At 39.8% G+C, this 21,064-nt stretch overlaps 1 protein-coding gene across 2 annotated transcripts in view; it reads right to left on the reverse strand.

The window, feature by feature from the left end:
- The window catches only part of FANCM (FA complementation group M), a 74,289-nt gene that overhangs the window by 25,578 nt on the left and 27,647 nt on the right, over positions 1 to 21,064 (reverse strand). For both annotated transcript variants that reach the window (XM_080594121.1, XM_080594120.1), the window contains 7 exons: positions 20,487 to 20,615; positions 19,886 to 19,987; positions 15,056 to 15,249; positions 14,220 to 14,426; positions 11,270 to 11,504; positions 3,725 to 3,876; positions 2,952 to 3,104 (listed from right to left, as the gene is read on the reverse strand). In XM_080594121.1, the coding sequence (XP_080450247.1) occupies positions 2,952 to 3,104; positions 3,725 to 3,876; positions 11,270 to 11,504; positions 14,220 to 14,426; positions 15,056 to 15,249; positions 19,886 to 19,987; positions 20,487 to 20,615 (1,172 nt within the window). The remainder of the gene's footprint in view (positions 1 to 2,951; positions 3,105 to 3,724; positions 3,877 to 11,269; positions 11,505 to 14,219; positions 14,427 to 15,055; positions 15,250 to 19,885; positions 19,988 to 20,486; positions 20,616 to 21,064) is intronic.

The following is a 21,064-nucleotide window of genomic DNA, read 5'->3' on the forward strand; positions in this document are numbered from 1 at the left end:
ACGAAGATGTTACCTGGCTACATGGGCAGGAAAAGCGCAGCAGACGTTGTTTACCTTGACTTTAGTGAGGCTTTTGACACAATCTTACAGCTAACCGTGTGAGATACAGTTTGATCAAAGGACGAGGACTGGTATGAAGTCCAGCCAGTGGCTAGTTGCTAGGAGTCCTTCTCAGAGGTTTTTGCTATTTAACATTTCTATTACTGACCTTGACTGCAGGTGCCGAGTGCACCTTCGGTAGGTCTGCAGATGATGCCAGGAGAGGGGAAGCAGGTGACACACTTTAGGACAGGGTCAACAGGATGACAGAAACCTCAAGACAGAAAAATGAGACAGCAGTGTGCCCTTGTGGCAACGAAGACGGACGCATCCAGGCTCCATTGGTAAGACTTGCCAGCAGGGCAAGGGAAGTGATTATTCTCCTCTGCTGAGCACCTGGGGCACCCGATAGGGAGCATTTGGTCCAGTTTTAGTCCCCCAGTACAAGAAATACCTCATCAGATTGAAGCAAGTCCAGCCACGCCACCAAGACTGTCAGAGGGCTGGACCACATTAGGTACAAGGCAACAAGTTCCTTGTGCCAAAGGAACTCAGCCTTGAGAAGAGAAGAATCATAACTCCGCCTTCAGTTATCTATTGAAAGAAGTATACAGAAAGGCTCTTTGGTCTGATTTGCTGTAGGGTTGTACCCTCTTTCCTCTGCATGCATTTTCTGAGGCACCAGAACTGAAGCTGTACGAAGACTGAACTAGGACAAGACTGGTACTAAGGAAAACAAAACAACCTCCTGCAAACTCACACATCCTCTCAGGCTAGCAGTATGGCAGATTGTTCTCTTTCAAATTGCAGGGCAGCAAGTTTGTTCTGGTGTAATCCTCCTGATGAGTAAGGACTGCCACAACTCAGTGACTGGTCCAAGGCGATTTCACTGTAAACAGAACATACAGCCTGCACGTCCCTTATCTTTGGTGAAGGTCAGTGGGAACATAGCCTGTCTTGGGAAGACTGTTACTGCTTCTCAGAGAAGTCAAAGCTGACTTAAGAAAATTAAGAAAATATAATAAAACTTTAATGCAAGAAATCATTGTCAATAATGACAAAATAAATTAAAACATTGCATCTTTGTTTTTGTGAAAAAAAAATATGATGAAGCTTTGAAGTCCTTGAACCTTGACAATTTGGTGTAGATATAACAAACAGACCAAGAACCACTTATGTTTGAAAAACTGGGTGCCAGTGCTGATTACAGCTTCTGCCTTGTGAACCCTGCCAGATATAGTCAGAGTTACAGCAAGCACTTTGTTTTTCTGTATAAGAATTCAACAGGGTGGAGCAATGTGTCATGTTGTAACCTCTCATATTCAGTGGAGTCACTGGAAGGTGTTTTCAGCATGCCAATGGCATCCAGTTATGCACTTCTCCTCTAACTGGTGAGAAAGTTCAGCACCTCCACCTATGACTAGTTAAGACAGATCAGAGAAAGCTGGCTGAAAATCAATCCAGAGCATGCCTGAAATGCTGAGCTAGGAAGAAGGTGAATGAGACAACAGGCAGTCCCACTCTTTCGGAAGCAAGAACATTATTTACAAGACATCATGATTAGGCTGACATTTAGCTGTTAAATTAGAAACAGTGGAAGCCAACTGTTTATCACTTGTTATCAATGAACAGCAATACCCCTTCCTTTCTGACACAGATCTTCCAGCACTTTCCAAGAATGTGAAAAGGCTCTATTCGCAGATTCTCTGCTGCACTGCCATGTCTTGTACACGGGACTGATCTGAAACACTTGGGAGAGAGAGCTTGTGTGCCACGATGGCACAGGGCAGCGTGATTTCTGAGCAAACACTGCACACAAGGCAGCACCATGCCCCGTGCCTATGCCTATGCTATGCCATCATCATGCTAAGCAACATCTAAGGTGATGGCCATAAAGCTATCGTGTTGGGCCCTGCTTGATGAGGGAACATCCTCTCTGTTCACTGTTGAGTAGACAGTAGAGGCGGTAGGGCTGGGCTGTCTCGTCCCAGTGAGGGACAACAGGCAGACACATCTCTATTAAAAGTTTTCTAAAAGCAAGTGTTAGATACTGTGCTTTGCTTACAATTTTCTGCATCTATTTTGGGGGAATACTGACGACTCACTTGGCAACTAACCAGTTTGCTCTGTAGATTATTTTATAGGTGCCAGGTGTTAGTTTAGCATCTACCACAACTCTGAAGACACTTGGGAACCTGAACAGCCTTCTGGTAGCAGTACACTTTCAGTAAGGGAACTTAAGTCACAAATGCTTCAAATGTCTGATTGGGTGGTGGGGAGTGAAGTCCTCCATCAGAAAAAGAATTCTAAACTTTTTAACGGTTTCTTTGTCTCTTGAATTCCTTCAGCTCTGTACACCTGAACACCCCTGTGAAATCCTCTCTCTCTGGCAACATGTTATTGACCCAAGCCAGAGAACACAGACTCTCAAAGAAGTCAAGAACGCCATTGTCCTGTGATGGAGAAGCTTATCCTAGCTCTAAAAGTCTATTTACAACTTTCTATTAATACACTTTCCAACAAGGAGTACAACTACAATGTCTATTCTCTCCCTTGGTTAGTCTAGTTATTCAGGAAACTCTGGCAGCTTAGCAACAGATTCTGATGACCTAGAAAACTTCAACACAAGAAAAAGCAGTATGTATAGAACTGGAGGGAAAACGGTAAGTGTTTTTAAACAACTTCTGTGGTGAAGATTAAGAATTATATAACACCAGTGGGAGACATTTTTGAAACAAAATTAAATGCACATTATCCATTTCTTAATGAATAACATAGCCCCACACAAACATTTCCCCACTTTTTATTTCAACTAACCAGACAGAATTAGAGCACTCATTATTTTTTAAGTATTCTAACTGTGCATTAAATACATGGGCATGCTTACAGACAGACAAATGTAAATACCTCACCTGTTCATGTCTCATCTGTTCTATCATTTCCATAACACTAATAAAATGGTAACAACGAACTGAGTGGTCAACCATACTTGTAGGAAAAGGACGATTCTGCCAAATTCTCCACTCAGACATGGAAAGTTTATGAGTTCCCTCCTCTTCAGGCTTCTGCAGTTTAAAATTAAGATTAGCAAGGAGATTTTAGTTAAGAAATTGTTCAGCAAAACCAATTCCTACCTCTCTGTCAGGGACAATAAACACCCTGAATGTAGGACAGTATCTGAACATTATCACAAATGTTTAAGTCCAGTCTAAAACAAAGAATAAAAAATACAGGCTGTGTTGTCAGTACTGTTCATGAAATACAGGTTGTTTTAAGTAGTAAAATGGCATAAAAACTCCATTTTTTTTCCCCTCTGGATCAGAAAAGAGCTTGTAAAACTTGAATTTTCTATCAGTGACACTTTTATAGTTATATAAACAAGGTAATGAAAAGCTGTGATACAATACCATCATGAATACAGCATCCTGCCTGAAATTCTTAGAAGCAGAAGAAAAACTTATTGGATACTGGGAGATTTTTTCTTTCTATTTTTAATAGATGGACCTAACCTCAAAAACGTATTTCAAACATCTAATTCCTAAATTCTTAACTTCAAAAACTTGTGTGTAATTCTCTAAATTGCATTTTTAAGATAGACATCCTTCAAATTCATAGTTAACTTTGTCACCCAGTGTTCCCATTAAACTACATGTCAAAGAAAACATTAAATTTAGGTTAAACTCACTGATGTTTCTTCCAGGTTTTCTAAGGTTTCAAAGTGAATATGAGGCAGTATCGGTTCCTTTGCTCCATCACTTTCTTTAAGCCTGTAAAGTCTGTCCCATATTTCAAATTCCTCAGCTGACAAAGACCAATTCTCATGACAGTGCTTTGGGTCTGTTGGGGAGGAAAGAAGGGGAAAATATTATCTACTTCAAGGAAAAGGACATATAGAAGAAGAAGAAAAAAACCAACTTTGTGTAGTATCAGTCAGAAGAAACGTACTTTCTTTCTGCCACAACCAGAACCAGATATAGAGAATCTGCTGTCAGAAACAAAATACCAAAACAAAGTTGCACGTGCTATAATTTGGGCACATCTATTTATTAAGTGATTGCTTTGGGGAAGGCCTCATATAAAGAAGCATTGACAGATACGAATAGAGAGATTTCAATTCAACCTATCAGACACCAATAGGCCCTGAAGACAATTTAGCAAATAGGGAAAGCATCGGGCTTGGATTTGTAAATGTAATCCTCAGGGGAGACCAGGGGGAATGAACTACAAATAAGTTGTGGGTTTTTTTGGTTGGTCGGTTGGTGGTTTTTTGTTTGTTTGCTTGTTTGTTTGTTTTCATTTTTGTTTTTAAGCTATTCTTTAAGTACTGGAAAGTAACATTATTTTGTTACGTCAAAAATATTTCTTAGTCATTTCTTGAATCAATCTCTTTTCCATTTTAAAATACTAAGGGCATGTAGATGAATAGGAGGACAGAAACAAAAGCATTATGAAAATTTTGAAGGAGCAGGGAAAATAAAAGGAGAGCTCATTGGTTTTATTTAGACTTATAACACCGAATGGTGAGTATGGGGAATCCGTGAGCATCGATGCTAGATAAAAACAAAATAAGTGCTCATACGGCAGTTCACTGAAGAAAAGGCCCTGGTGCTGCATGGCTCTGCGCGAGCAAGCTCCAGTGACACTGAGGAAATTGAGTAACTTTGTCCATCTGACAGCAAGCCCTGACACAACCGCCACACGCTTTGCCAGCTGTGTGCAACAAAAATGCCAGATCCCTCAAAACAGCCACCAGTGCAAATAGCAAAGGAACATCCAAAGCATCACTGTTAAGAGCAGCTAACATGTGATTGCCTTCAGCCTGGATGTACGAAGCTTGGAGAAAAATAATTAAGTTAATTTGACAATCGCTCTGAGACGGGATTTGGGATGAATATGCGGCCAACACCCTATTCTGACTTAATGACATGTAAGAGGAATCAGCCTGTATCTCTGAATCCTCTCACATTACAGTTTCCAAACACTGCATCTCCAGGGACGACGTGACAATGTTTGCGAGAGACTCAAATACAGATCCCTGAAAGTTCTGAGTACAAGGTTCAATTCCTGCTAACTCCTTCACAGCTGGAAAAATCTAACCAACAGTGAAGTTTTTTTAAGACTATGGTGAAAAAAAAAAAAAGAAACGAACAAAAAGAAGATATTATTGCTACTGGAATATTTTTGACCCGAGTCTAGGAGTTGTTACACTTATTTATAGCTAACACACAGGTCAGGGACTCAGTAGAAGAGGAAGAGAGACCTGAAGAGAAAAGAAAATTTAAAACATCTGTAAGAAAAGTATATCTCGTGGCCTTTCTTGTTGTTTATAAGAAGAGTTTAGTGTTAAGTCGGCTCTAGCAGGAACTATCCAGCACCCATACACCAAGACAGTGTATTTCAGTCTTGAATTAGCGGGGAGCTCTCGAGATTGCTACCTGGACAAGGCATAAAGGAAAGGCCAGGAAGTGTACTCAGTTGTAGTCAAAAACTAATGCCCTTGGCCAGTCCAAAGAGACTTCCACTGCCTCAGTTAAGACATATCTTCATACCCAACAAGTAAGAAAGACGGTCTGCCAAGCGACCAAGATGGCATTTTCAAAGAGCAATTTGCTAGACAGGAAAAAGCAGACACCAGCAAAAAACGTCAGAGGCAAACAGATCCATTTTGGGATCTCTCTTGCTCTTGAAGGTGGTTATCAAGGCAGCGTACCAGAACTTTCCCTGACAGTCCAGGTGATGAACATGCCATCCAGACACGCCAAAGGAAACAGTGAGAACAACAGATGACTTCAGTTCTCCAAGCTACAGATCCAGAGGAAAACTTGTATTGGGTTTCCGTGGCAAGGTTTGGTAGCAGGGGCTGCAGGGGCTGTGAGCAGAGCCCAGCAGCTGCCCCACATCAGAGCAGGGCCAGCTCCAGCCCAAAGGGCCCCGCTGCTGGCCAGAGCCAAGCCATGGGTGAGGTTGCTTGGGCCTCTGGGAGAGCAGATTTAAGGAAGCGGGGAAAAAAAAACCTGCTGGGCAACAGGAGCTGGGAGAGTGAGGAGTGAGAAGCAGCCCGGCAGCCCCCAAGGAGGTTGGTAGTTCTCATTGCTCTACCTTGATATCAGTAGAATCACAGCCTCACAGGATGGCCGAGGTGGGAAGGGACCTCTGACGATCACCTAGTCCAACCCCTGCCCAGCAGGATCAGACAACAAATTACATTACTCTCCCTACTCTGAGTCCGTTTTGCCAGTGACAGTAACGTGAATGATCTCCCTGGCCTTATCTCTACCCTTGAGCCCTTCCCATCCTATTTTCTCCCCTTTTCTTTTGAGGAGGGAAGTGAGAGAGCGGCTGTGGTGGAGCTCAGCTGCCCAGCAGGGTAAAACCACCACACAACTCCTCCTAACAAAGGCAAGAGGATCCCTCCGACACCATCAGGTGATTGTACTGTCCAACATTACACAGGCATGAAGGCATCCAACAGCTTGCAAAATGCAGTAACACATACTTCCCGAAGCTCTGGGCTCAATAACTGAGCTATTAGGTTTCTGTTCCTGAGTAGAACAAATATTGTGGGCTGTCAGGACAATGGCCTCTGTACTTGACCAAACACAACAGGTCTCCCCAGGAGAGGAGAGTGGAAGGGAGTCCCCTCGGCTTGTAAAGAAGAGCAATGTGGACCAGCAGGCGACAGGTTAATGCCTAACTTACCAGTTGCTCAACTTTTCCCTTCTCCAGAAACAACGATTCCATGCAATATGGGGAAAGGCCTGACCATCTGCCCCGAATACTCGGCTATGTCAGGATAAAGGAGGAAAGCAGGAGCTGAAGCCTACTTTCAAACTTTTTTCTTCTATAAAGCCTGGTTGCTGTTAAACAGAGGGAAAGTGAAGCAGGCTGAAGGCAATTGCCTTAAAGCAAACTATTGCACAAGTTATCACTTCTACTTTTTCTACTGCAACCCTCTCCATTCTTGTTCTACTCATCGTAGATGAGCACACATTTCTAAGCAGTGACAGACCGACATTTCACATGCAATGAAGTCTGACTAAAATGGAGAGAAACAGGGACGCAGACAAATAGGACTCTGTCAGCATGTATGTAAAATACAATTTCAGACTTAAGGGCTGGCAAAAAACAAAGGGACAAACCAGAACTTTGTTTTTAATGTTCACGGATTCTAAATTCATTCACCCATTCTTCACAAAAGGAAAAAGCTTGTCACCAAGAGTTCTGCAGAGCACTCTGGAATAAGAGCTTGCTACAGCCAAGGGCGAGCTGCCCCAGGAAACGGGCGTCTATTTGCACTAATGGGGAACCCTTACAGCTGAACAGAACAGCACCAACTCTGCAAATTACGAGGTGCTTCGTTTTTCACACAAAGCCGCAATTCAGAGATTACTAGAACTCTCTGTGTGGATGAAGAAGAATTCCCAAAACTAAAAGCGAATTTAATAATAGTGTTGCTGCTGTGGCCAGGTTATAACTGATATTCACGCTCCCACCAACACCACAAGCAGCTGTTTTGGGCATGCATTCAAGGAGCTGCGACCAGTATTTTGGAGAGGCCACGTCACTGGCTGAAAAAAATAATGCAACTTAGGTGTAACTGAAAGATGTTTAAACAAACAAACAACAACCAACTTACTAGGTTTAGGTAACCTTATTAGGCAAAGGTAAAACACTTTAAAAATAGTATATACATAGAAGAAAGCAATTGAATTTTCAGAAGCAAAACACCAGATGTTGTCTGAATCAGACGAAGACAGCTCTCTACTGAGAAAAGCAGAGCAAGACAAGGCTCACGTAAGACACATGCCAAGTGTTACATTCTTGGTGCAGCACACAAAATGGTGACTTTCTACTAAACCAGTACTGTCAGGGCAAGAAATCTGAACTTAGGGAACTAAAGCACCCATGCATAAACACCTCCCTGATTCACTGCTTTTTTCAAAGACAACAAACATTGAAAACAGCAATTTTTCTGCGGTATTTCTGCTGAAAGCAGCGTAAATGATTATGTACGTTTAATTCAAATAGGAGATGAACTGAAAAAATTTATCAGGCATCCAAAGGCCTTTCCACAACTGTATTGAAAAGCATGGGCAACTGGAAGGGCATCAAAAAAACACAGAGGTCTAAAGACTAAAGAAGGCATATTTTAGGTATACTTTAGAAAGACAATAAAAGAACATTGCATGGTTATGATAAAAATGGCAATTAAGGAAATAATGTGAAATTCTAAAATCAAACAAAAAGCACAGCTAGATACAACTCAGAGACTGATACAATCCGGAAGCGGGGAGAGGCAGACTAGTTGAGAAGAATCAGGGGAAGAAGTCATCACAAAATGAGATTTTACCTGGACAAATACAACATAAAAAGAAGAGCAAAAGAAATTATTGATACCTTAAAATGACATTCAGCTACTAGGAAAAACAAGGTATGGAAAGAGCACATTTTAAGGCATGTTAGCTATTATGTGCCGTGACTATTGTGGCTTTATATCTCTCACAGAACAGGGATATTGGCAGAGAACTTGGAAATATCATATTAAAGATGATTATCTGGATCTTTTAGCACTTTCATCTTTTCAATGATCATGTGGGATAAACAGTAATTTAAAAACAAAAGACAAGCGAAAAAAAAAAAAAAACCTTGAGCTATCTCCAAAGATACCTGTTCAGAAATGCTACCCTCAATGAGTCCAAGCCATTTGCTTTGGGTGTGAACTTATTCTTTCCTCTGTTTTTTTTTTGTTTTGCTTTGTTTTGTTTTAACTGCACTTACTCACACAGAATCATAGGCAGGGCTGGGGTTGGAAGGGACCTTTAGATCATCCAGTTCCAACCCCCTGCCATGGGCAGGGATGCCACCCACTAGATCAGGTTGCCCAGGGCCTCATCCAACCTGGCCTTGAACACCTCCAGGGATGGGGCATCCACAGCTTCTCTGGGCAACCTGTGCCAGTGCCTCACCGCCCTCAGAATGCTCCTCAGTTTTAGCAAATTCTTCAAAAAAGATAGAGAAAGAGAAAGGAATCTCAAAAATGAGACGAAACAATGTAAGCAGACTGCAGGCTAATGGGAGTTTTGTTGTTGCTGCACTCTGTGCAGAGGAAGTCATACAGCTGAAGCACATGCTTTGGTTAGGTGACAGGGTAAGACAAGAATAACGTGTCCTTCTGGTACTCACAGAGAGTAACTTTATGAGAGGTTTTACAATGGAAGGACAGTGTAAAATTACTAGAAGCTAAATCAAATTAAGAAAAGGAAATATTTAAATTTAGCTAGGAAAGGAGGAGAATGCTTGAAATTACTACGATACTTCTGCCTGTGATACTTCAGTTTCTGAGCGCACATTCTGCCACGGACAAATCTGAAGATCAACTGAACCTCAAGAACAAATGAAAAGCAAGAAAATATAAATAAGAACACATAAAGCTTATTCATTATGGCTACCTTCTTCAATTTTGTAACATGGAAGGGAGCACTGAAATTAGAACAAGAAAATGCAAAAATTAAAGAACTTTCTCTTCTTTTTGAGACTTATCTTGAATATCAGGCACTTGCTTCATACAGTAACGAACGGGACCTTAACACATAAGCCTGGTGCTCAATATGACAAAAGCGTCAGCAATTTGCACTGATGTAACACCGGCTTCCAAGACAGGCAGTCAATCACATTCAGCTTCAGCAACTGATAGATCACCACATACGCCATGTACTTCAATGTGGCAGCGGCTAACCTATTTCACACAAAAGGAACCTGGTAATCACAGCCTCTGAAGTGCTATTCCCTCAGCAGGAAACGCGTTCAAATGTATTACCTGCTTTGTGCACTTCAAGCCTCTCATTTCTGTTTTCTAGGACAGACTTACAAACATTCTAAAATGATTTTTTTAATTCTATGTTTTGCCCCACTTTTTTTTCTCGCAAGTTGTGTCTTTTTATACCACCCTTGCTTTTCCTTACTTGGCACCTCCTGGGTTGCGTGCAAAACCCAGATAAGCAAGCCTTAGAGCGGCGTACTGGAAAAACGTTACGATCGGGAGCACCATCACAGCCGTACCACGGTTACGTCTGCAGCACATGCCTACTTAGAAAGAAGTTAGGCTGAGGATGGCATGTACAGACTGATTGACTCATACTAATCCTTCTCCAGTACATTTCTACCCTGCAAAATGGGAAATAGCATGAACTGATTTGCAGCTTAACGGGAAAGGGATCTTTTCTGCATGATTTTGTGCTTTGCTTCCCCTCTTCTCTGTTCAGGCTTTAGTTTGCCCTGGATGGTGTTTAGAAAGAGATCAGAGGTAGATTGTGATAGTAAGAAGTTCTGTGTTCAGAAGAGTTTAAAAACACTAACCTTTAAGTCTAATTACTCAGACACTGGACTATGAAGCTTCTGAAATTTTTTTAGGAGCTTCTTCCTTCCAAGCAGTTGCTGTTGGTTTTTGAAGTACTGAAAGCACTTAACAAATGAGATTGTGATTGATTTCCAAGTATTTGTAAAATTTAGCCTTTTCTTCCTGTTTTATAAGCTCATTCCAGTGCTACCTAAGTGAACACGCTAAGGAGCCATTTCTCTTTTTTAAGATTTATTTTTCTCCAAAAGCGTGTGCAATAAATCAAGGAATCACAGAGTATTTGAGGCTGGAAGGGACCTCTGGAGGTCATCTGGTCCCAATATCCTACTCTTGCTTTCTCCTTTTTTCCCCTCAAAATCCTTCAGTTTTCAAGCATCTCTGTTTTATTTTAACTTCCAACAGTATGAAAGACACATTTCTTGTATTAATACAAGAACCATGCCTAGGTGTTTTAGCTAAAAAACAAATCTAGTATAGAATTAACACTAAAAATTTAGTGACAAGTATGCCAGCTGACAGGCATATCAGAAGTCTTCAGAAGGCATTAACATTGGCCTCTTCTGTTTGTTGCTGGAGTTTCTGACCCTCAGTCATTGTCTCTATGGGAAGCTCTATGGGGAACAATGAAACAAATGTCTGAAATGAAGTACAGATATTGAAGGACAGGACTGTGATTTCAGGATGTTAAAGGAAAAGAATGCAGAATCAAAGCAGCAGCCAGCTCGATATCACAGTTTAAAAATTAAAGCTGTCAGAAGGACACTTTTGCTAGAGACCCAAACTCATGTGAGAGCGAAGATTTGATATGCTGTAATATAACGACATGAGATAGCAGCTTACAGAGCGCTTACAGAAACACCATAATCCTCTTACCGGTGACACAGGAAAAGAGAGCAGATTTATTTTGGAGGGAAGTACATCTTCTCCCTCTGGAAGGCATTCCTGAATTGTTTGGTTCATATTCTTCAGCAGTAATAAACATTTTATGCAACTCTGGATTTATGCCTTCTGGAATCATACGTGGGCTATGCTGGTAAAAATGAAGCATTTTGTTTCCTGAAATAGCTTTCTGGATGCTCCTTTTGTTACACTGGCTTTGATTGTAAGTCTGTAAAAGAAAGGAAAAGTCATATGTTGCTGAACTGCTTTTTCCACATGACTTGATGATAAGCAAAAGAACGCCTGACTGTCTGTGGGGTTTTTCATTATGTTTTGTTCTGTCATGCACTTTTTTTCTTCCCATACACAAATAAAACAAAATATGATGCAAGGGCCAGAGAACTCATCATATGCCCTATTCTGTGGACATGGTCAGTTAGATCAACAAAACGGCTTGTTCAAGTTCTTGAACTGCAAGTTTAAGACTTGCAGTATGCCTCCACATTATGGTAACCAATTACAGAGCAGAAAGGAGCAAAAGGATATAGAGGAAAACAATAAAGTAGTAAAGTTGCACTGAAAATCTGATCATGATTACATTAAGAATAGCTTCTAAGTTCTTTTTTTTTTCCCATTTTACAAAGCTTCCGAACTAACATCTCTAAGTCAATTGAAATTTGAATGATCATTTTGTGCCTATGTAAAACATTCAAAGCAAATGCAATAAAAAGCAAAGAGGTACTAAAGAACAGAGATTGTTCTTTATGTTGCAAACATGCCTTAAAAATCCCTAAAATAAATAACACAAAATAAAAACTTAATATCCAGATTTTTCTATTCCATAAGTAAATCAGAAGTAGGCATGACACTTGAGAGAAAAAGAAACATGGCCCTTGCCTGGAGGAACTTACAATCTGCAATAGATATAGGGATGATGTAAATTAGATTACATCAGGAAGAAAGGAGGTCAAACATATTAAGGTATAAGGTTATTTGTTAACATCATACATGCCTCAAGTCCTTTTAATTACACCTCATTTTTGTTGTGCAACAGAGAAACCAAGATGATAGAGAAACTACAGAAAGAAACTAGTCCCCGCTCTGCACATTTCTTGTCTTTATACATTTCCCTGGGTCTCTGCTGCAGGTCACTAATGGAGACAACACGCCAAGTTAAGCAGACTGAGTGCTCTGAGTATGCCAAGCATGGCAGCTAAATTCTTGTGACAGATGATCTTTGGGAAGCACGACTTGAAGAGGTAGACACAAGAAGATGCTCTCTGAATAGAACTGGAAGAGGTTAAGGGAGAACTTTATTAAACTGCCTTACAGACATTCCAATAAAGACTTTTTTTTTTTTTTTTAATCCTAGCACAGGTAAAAAGTCTTTTTATAGAACAAATTTTCTATTAATAATTTCATTGCCTTACAGAATGGTTACTTTAGTGTTGCTAATCAGTATGGTTCCTTTTGCTGTGTTTCACAGGCAGTGTCAGCTTGGCCTGGCAGAAGTCTGAGAGGCCTTGAGATCCTCAAGAACTCCTGAGCCCTCACCTTTGTATCGGTTTAAATCTGCAGCTAGAAGCTCCCTTCCAGGCTAATGCACGTTGAGCTGAGCTGTGACAAGACGTTGAAAAAAAAAACAAGCAAAACATGACATGCCTGGGAACACAAGGAAAAAGGCAAAACATTTGAGGGGAACCCAAGGGACTAACACAGCACAAGCAGTCAGGTGGCATGAGTCAGCCTGGTGGATGGCAGCGAGCTTCCACGGGGAACCCAACCTGGGGGGGAACGTGTGGGGAGATGGGGGCAGGAGCAAGTCACGACGGCTTCTGTAACAAAAATTCTTGTCAAACTCAACATTTCCAGACCTATGTTTTCCAATTTCTCCCAACAAATCTTGAACAGCTTTATAATTGACTTTGGCAGGATTCTTTTGACACGCATTTAGAATTAAATTCCTACTACTTACAAATTTAAACCACAGGCACCACATTGATGGGAATAAATCAAATAGTAAGACTCTGCAATCTTGGGTTTACAATTAGCTTACACAGATCTCAGACTCCACTGTTACAAAACCTGACCAAACTGAGAATCAATCTAGCCAGTAAACAAAACCAAAACCAACAAAGAACAAATCAATTTTCCACCAAAACAATGCAGCACACCCTAAAAATGCCTTGCATTCAAAATGGGGTTGCATGATGAAAATGTAAAGATGCAGTATCATATTATACTGCAAGCAATCTAACCAAAGAAGGATGTCAAAGGGATTGCCGTGCATCCTCCCACCTAACACTACCCTGTCATCTTCTTTGGATCTCATCCAGCAGTTGCGCAGCTGCAGGGTGAAGCTGGTCAGTGTGCTGGTACAGCTGAAGATCAGTTCCCCCATCTTGCGACTCACAGCTTAGCTTTCCCCTGCTACATTTGTTTCCCAAGGGGCAGCCTGCGCTCAGAGAAGATTAATTATACTCTGAGTTGAGTGCTGAGGTTCAGGAATTTAGCAAAAGTAGATTTCCACTTAAGCTGATCTCTTCAGACCTCACACGCAAGCCTGCTACCACTAAGTACTTGTCTGAAAGCACAGTGTCGTCAGCAGTTCAGAGAGAGACACTTACAGCCCTCCACGCAGAGCTTCATTCCTATCTCTTCCACAGATTGTTCCATAACCTTGGCAAAAAAATGCTTTTTTCTGCATCTCAGTTTATCATTAACAAAATAAGCACTATTAACAACAAAGCTTGAAGTTCTCAACATGGAAGAAATACACATTTTCTTTTGGACATAGTGGGCTACTATACTTTCCTGTGGACTGTTAAGATGTTGCTAAGAGCACTCATGATTGCCACAATTTCTAATGCACAGTATACAGTTTTCTGGAACACAGTAAACAAGTTTTGCTGTTTTCCCAGCAAGAAGAAAGCTTCACACTCACCCGCTCCTCCCGCCCTTCGGCGAGGATGACAACAATCCTGCCTTGCCGCCTGCGCCCCGTTCTGCCCATTCTCTGAACAAGGCGAATTGGGCTTTTCTGAGCATCAAAGCAGATGATGAGGTCAACTTCACCAATGTCTAAGCCTTCTTCTCCAACACACGTAGAGACGAGAGTGTTATACCCACCTTCACGAAAGCGTTTTACCACCTGATTAAGAATAGATTTAACGAGTTAGCTAGAAAGCCTCATATACACACTTTGCATTTTTTTCTAGGTGTATCTGGAAGTTGAAAAAGAAATAAACTTACATTTTAAACCTACAAAACACAGACAGTCTTTCTAAATTTGTCAACTACTTCATCATGATCAACTAGCATGCACTAATGTTATCAATATGACACTTCAATTATAAAAGAAACTGGAAAAAGCATGTCTCATCTGACTCCAACCACGGCATACTTCTAAAACTGATCTTCCCAACTTTACAGTATTTTTTTTACATTGCTGAATCAAAATTCAAGGATGTATCTTATTTTTTCTATCTATAAGAAAAAAAATCCCCAAAGCAAGTAAGTATTTAAATATTTTCATAGATTTTCAAATATATACCAGTTAGCATGTCTTAATATAATATAAATGGATAAACTGTTTCTATTTATGCATCCTGTTTAGCGAGTATAACTTTGGATACTCTGAAAGCAATTGAACTACATATTTATTAACTACACTTGAAATTTCAGTCACTGACATACTACCTATATTAATACCTATATAATGATTTATACTATTAATATTCCTTGTAGCTATTCTTAATACAAGATTTATCTTCTCTCTACCTCAAGCTGTTCCTTTTGTGTGAAGCCTTTTGTGCTCTTTCCCGTGGAGTGGCCAACAAACGTCATTACTCTAACCACTGGATTGAAGCGGGAAAGCATTTCTGCAATTTCTTGCACACTATCCCGAAATGATGAGAAGATCATCACTCTGGTATCCACAGTGTTCACAGCCGTACTTTCAGTCGGGGTTTGATCTGTTTAGGTTAAAAAGGTCAGAAAATACATGATTGTAAAACAATTGCCGAAAGAATGTGAGGACAGGTCATCCCACAAGTTACACATTCACAGCTCTCACCTGACTTAACAATTAGAAGATTTTATTCAAGTATATGGCATTTTGTTTTTTAAAAAATCTAAACATATATGTATATATATATATATAAATAGTAGAGAAAAGTGGTAATTATGAGCCCCTCAGCTTATTCAGACAAACCTTTTCACTCCCAGAAAATGCTCCTAGATATACCCGCTCAAACAATTCCTCTCTGGAATCAAAGCAGCATTCAAATTTTGGAGAATTTACACCAGCTGTAGTGAGAATGTCTTATACCTGAGGTACTATTATTCATGTTACTTTGAAAAGCTCAGGTTTGATGGCAAGTGTCTTGAAATAATGTGTTAAGATGACTTCTTTCAAAGAGGGTTTGAGGTGAATTTTGAATATTACTGAAGTGGACAGAGTAAGACAGACAGTGATATGTAGCAATAAAAAGCGGTGCTAGCATTAGTATAACATAGAGCATGGTGGAGTAAAAGGGATATATAACAGCTTTTTGTGATTCACTACGGGAAGTCATGTCTAGTTCTACAGCTCAACATCCCCATGACAGCACAAATGTTCAGAATCTTCCCTTATTACCATAATCTGGTGCTTCTGAATGATCTGTTGCACAAATGTTTGTCTCTCTCATTTCAATGCAAAGATCATAGAATCATGGAGTGGTTTGGGTTGGAAGGGACCTTAGAGAGCCCCTAGTTCCAGCCCCCTGCCATGCCCAGGGCCCCCTGCCCCCAGCCCAGGCTGCCCCCAGCCCCATCCAGCCTGGCCTTGGGCACTGCCAGGGATGGGGCAGCCACAGCTCCTCGGGGCAGCCTGCGCCAGGGCCTCACCGCCCGCAGAGGGAAGGATTTCTTCTTAATATCTAATCTAAATCTACCCTTTTTTATTGTAAAACCATTCCCCCTTGTCCTATCCCAACACTCCCTGTGAAAGAGTCCCTCCCCAGCTTTCCTGTAGGCCCCCCAGTGAGGTTAACTATTACTTCAAAGACAAGGCAAAAAGCACTGCATTGATAGCAAGGTGTCTTTGAACAACAGAATGTTTTTTACGTTACATTGTGACAGAATTTGTCTTCTGGATACTCATTTATACATATATATACATATATATATATATAAAAATTACTGCGAGGTACGATGTAAAAGCCTAGTATCTTAAAAATGCAATCTCTAAAGGATATTGTGAATTACTGAAATCAGCGCGGCCTGCCTGTATTACCAAGACACAGTGCCCAGATGTGGTGGTAAGTGTGCATACACATCTTTCTGGCCAACTATCGGAAATCACAGTTTAGTTTTCAGTCGTGTGTATCCACATGCAGAAATGTTTTCGGCAGCTTAAATCAAAGTAATCTTAAGTATCTCAAGAGCAGAAACAAAACCAATCATTTCCAAATTTCATTTTAAAAAAAAATTCTCAGGTGGATTATGAAGATTGCTGCCTCTGGTCAAAACAAACTTCACTCCTGATGTGGACAACCAAGGAGGTTAGACAAGTTGATATCCAGTGGTCCCTTCCAGCCAGTCCAAATTATTCTGATTCCTCCTGTACCGTTTCAGTACACTGCAGGTGATATGGGGGCCATCTGTCAGGTACAGCAACCTGTCCCAGTGAAGGCCTAGAACTGAAATGGTGCATATGATGCAGTACTTTTAACTAGAAACCAGACTACTGCAACACTGATAGAATGTGTTCTGTATAGTTTGCCAGCCTGAGCAAATTGACAGGCTATGCATTCTAGAGTAAGTGCAGGTTGGATATATCCTACTTACATGAGTTCGTATTTTTCTCCTCCACTAACTTAATTACCAGCAACGTTGTTCTGTATCTGTTTTTAGCATAATCCCATGACTTGAACACTGATAACATTCAATAGCATCCGTCCTTGTATTGCAACACAATTTATGTGCTGCCACTGCCTCCTTCACTTATCCAAAACCAGACAGAGAAAATTCAAGACACTAGCAGCCCATAATCAATCTAATAGGTAATCTAGGTACGGAAGATTAGCTGGGAGAAGCTCATTATGCTGAGCCAACGCTTCTTTAGAGCTGGCCAGAATGTCTTCTTGAACTTACCTGAACTGTGGTGCATGCATCTCACAAGGCAGGGGCAACAGCGATATGAATGAGAAGCTCAGACTAAGCCTGGTTGCTTCATTACTCAGAAACAAATCAGAGAGTTTGCACAGGCAACTTGGCACTACTCCTCTAAGTCCTCATAGGAGAGATTTCACTTCAAAGGGAGGAATAAGAGCTAGTGTTGTTCCTGACACGGCCAATGACATATTATTGATACAATCCTTTCCTTCTCAAATGCAGGACTTCTCAGTGAAAATGTTTTGCTGAAGCAGTGACTGGTTTTAAAAATTAAACAGGCATGACCACAGCAATTTATGAAACTGAGTAGTTCAGTAATGCTTAATTGGAATGAAGCAGTTGGGTTCAGGAGTTTTGCTTGCTCCTATTGTTTCCCTAGAGATATTATGCACTTGAACAAGCTTCCTGAAACAAATGCTGAATATATCTTCTACTGCTCACATAATGATTTACGCTTATATTTCACAGCCTTCTGATGGAGCAAAGATACATGCAATTATGTTTGGAATCATGGTAAATACTCAAATTTATCTGTTTTATTGACAGACTCATGACAAATTCTTGTCTGGAGGAGGGAGAAATCAGGACACGGGTGTGTACCCTATTGAATTAGAGTCCAAAACCAGAATTTAGGGTGTAGCTACTTGTGTACATGTGGATTTAGAGTGTACTTCCAAGAAAAGTAAGGGTAGAAATACAGGTTTGGAGTATTGCTCAGAAGGTATCATCACAGTGAACAACATGGCAAATAAATAAAATCACAGTGTCAGCTGCCCAGTGGATTTGCGTTGGAGATGTATAAGCTTGTGATCAGACTGTGAATTGTAAAGGGCTTTCTGGCCTTGCATTAGAAACAAAGATTTCAGGATCGGTTGTTTGTACTTGCTTTAAATTTAACTACATGCACCCGGAGAACTGGTTCCAGGACACTGCTTTGTATTCCCCACGGCCTTGCTATGCCTGTTAGTGACCAGGATAAGGGCAGTTAGAGGAACCAGGAGCAAGGAATGACAGCAAGACAACCTAACGCACCTGGCTCAAGATAAAGACTACACATGTTACCATAGCTCGCCCATTTTGCTATATAATATCATGTATTTCTTCCTGCACAGTCACTGTAATTTTGTACTTACAATAGTAAAGATTTATGGTTGATGCCTACTAAATTCTGAGGTTCATGCACACACACACAAACCACAAAATCAAAGCAGCTGAACACTAATTACCTGTTAGCAATATTAAGACATACATCTGACTAACATTGCAAGGAAAAATATATATGATGGGATTCATATGACAGTAAAATCCAAGCTAACACAAGAAGATGGAAGAGTATTAAACACAAAACTTTGTGAAAGTAACTCCAGCGCAGAATATAGAACCTGAAAAGAAAAGGCAATAGCAAATAGCAAAAGATGTTACAGGAAACCATAGAGGCACTGAGGGAAGCAGGGAGAACAGATAGAAGTATGGAAAGGACAGCAAAAAAATCACAAAAAAAATAAAGCAATTTGATAAAATGAATTTGGAGCAATTTGATAAAATGAATTTGGACGTATTACGAACAAACAGAAAGAGAAATGAGGAAACTTAATGTTGCCTACTAGAAAAGTAAATGTAATTTCCAGTGTATTCTGAGAACCCAGTATCTAAGACAGAAAAAAAAAAGAAAAAAAAAAAGAACTTAAGAGCCGGTCAGAAATTACTGGGGCTTCACAGAGGAAAAAGACACAAACAAACATGGAAAAAGTAAAGAAGCAGCAAAACAAATTATCGTTATTGATGTCATTATTCCCCAAACAACAATTGAATCAAGAAGCTGAAACTTCCTAAAACCAGAGAGGTTCGAATGATGCAGAGTATTTTGCTTCACAATCTCATGCTACAGCATGGCATATTTTTGTTTCCCCTTTCGGTCAAGACGAAAAAGAATGAGGAAGAGATCAATGCAGTAGAAGGTTTCCCATTTCAATTTGATGCCTCTGTGTTTGTCATTCTTAGCAACAGGCTGGATACTCGACTTGTCTACACAGTCTTCATGTATTTTAAAAGAGAGAAGGAAGTGAATTTAACAATAAAGCTGACTACCATATAGAAGAGATGGAACATAGGGAGGAGTGAAAACATATGTTTTGAACATCATTAAAAAAAATGTCCACATTTATGTGAAAAGAAAAAACAAAAACAAAAACAAAACTTGTAGCTTGTAGAAAATTGTAGTATTTTCCCCCCATGCCTATATGCATATACAAAAATGATAAAAAGTATGGAATAAAAAAATCATTAGTGGCAGCGAACTTAAATATTTTCTCCATTCTCAAAACCTGATCATAGAATTGACAGTAAAGAAGCACTTGAACAAATTAGAACATAAATCAGTAGGCTCTTTTACTCATTTTCATTAACAGTTCCAACTGGTCACTACTTTTTCTTTGAATTGTTGGTACTTACCAGAACATTTCATCTTCCAGGATTTGAAGTGTTCTATTACTATTTCCTCCAATTTCCTTAATTTTGGATGACTATAAATAAATTCCTTTTTATTTTCAAATACTGAAAAAGACATAAAGCAGTTAAAGATACAAGTCATGTTGCAACAAGTATAAAGATTCACTGATTTTTTTTTCTCCCATCATAATTCTCTAAGTTAGGCATAAAAATTCCTGATGGTAGTTCTAATTACATTCACCTAAGCAAAAACCTCAGTGAAATACTTACAGAAGCATATCTGTTAAAGCCAGTTTATGAAAACATGCTGTTACTTTTGTTAGTCACATTGTTGAAAGTATGCAGTCAAATAATACTATTTTAACCTTTCATTTTAAATCAAATTAAAAACTTCAGAGATACAAAACTCATTTGAAGGTAGCTAAAACCACTGAAAGATGATAAATACAAAAAATAAAGAGTCTGAGGAAAACAATCTTGAATAAAGAATATTAGCCAGGTGTATCAAAATGCATGGCTTCTCCATCTACAAGCTATGCAGAAGTATTTGCTGTTTCATTTAAACAGAAAGTGAATATTCTGTCCCTAAAGGGGAAATACTGACCTGTTCTACTCTTGCAAAGATTTCCATTTGCTGAAGTCTGATGTGTGTCTGAAAACATGTCTCTGAGCTGCTGGTACAGCTTCATGAAGTCCTCATTACGACCAAGTTCATTCTTCGTACGAGTAAACCCTTTGTAAAAAGTTTAAATACCTTAGCATTCAATCTCCATAGTGAATCTAATTTTTGCTATCCAAAAGATCAGCTTCTCAAAACTTGTAAGCTCTTTTAAAGAGCTACAAGGTACATGGTAGCTTTAGAAAATGTACCAAACAATGTTTAGATCAATATTTTCTCAAGGAAGATTCCTTTACAGATTTTAAAGATGAAAACTATTTGTATAAACCTAAGCCTGGGTCCCATAGGTAAACCGAAAGGTTCTACATCAACCATTTAAGCAATAGAAAAGCCATCCAATGCAGGAATTCTGCCAAGTACTCAAAGAAAAGGGAACCTAACCAAAAAGCTAAAATTAACAAGGTTCTTGAATGATTTTTTGACAATACAGAAAATAATTTCGTTCTACTCAAGCCAGAGACCAAACGTACCAGAACCAGTACAGAAAATCTATTTATTCATCT

The sequence above is a fragment of the Anser brachyrhynchus genome, assembly GCF_964034855.1.
Source record: "Anser brachyrhynchus genome assembly, chromosome: 5".
NCBI lineage: Eukaryota > Metazoa > Chordata > Aves > Anseriformes > Anatidae > Anser > Anser brachyrhynchus.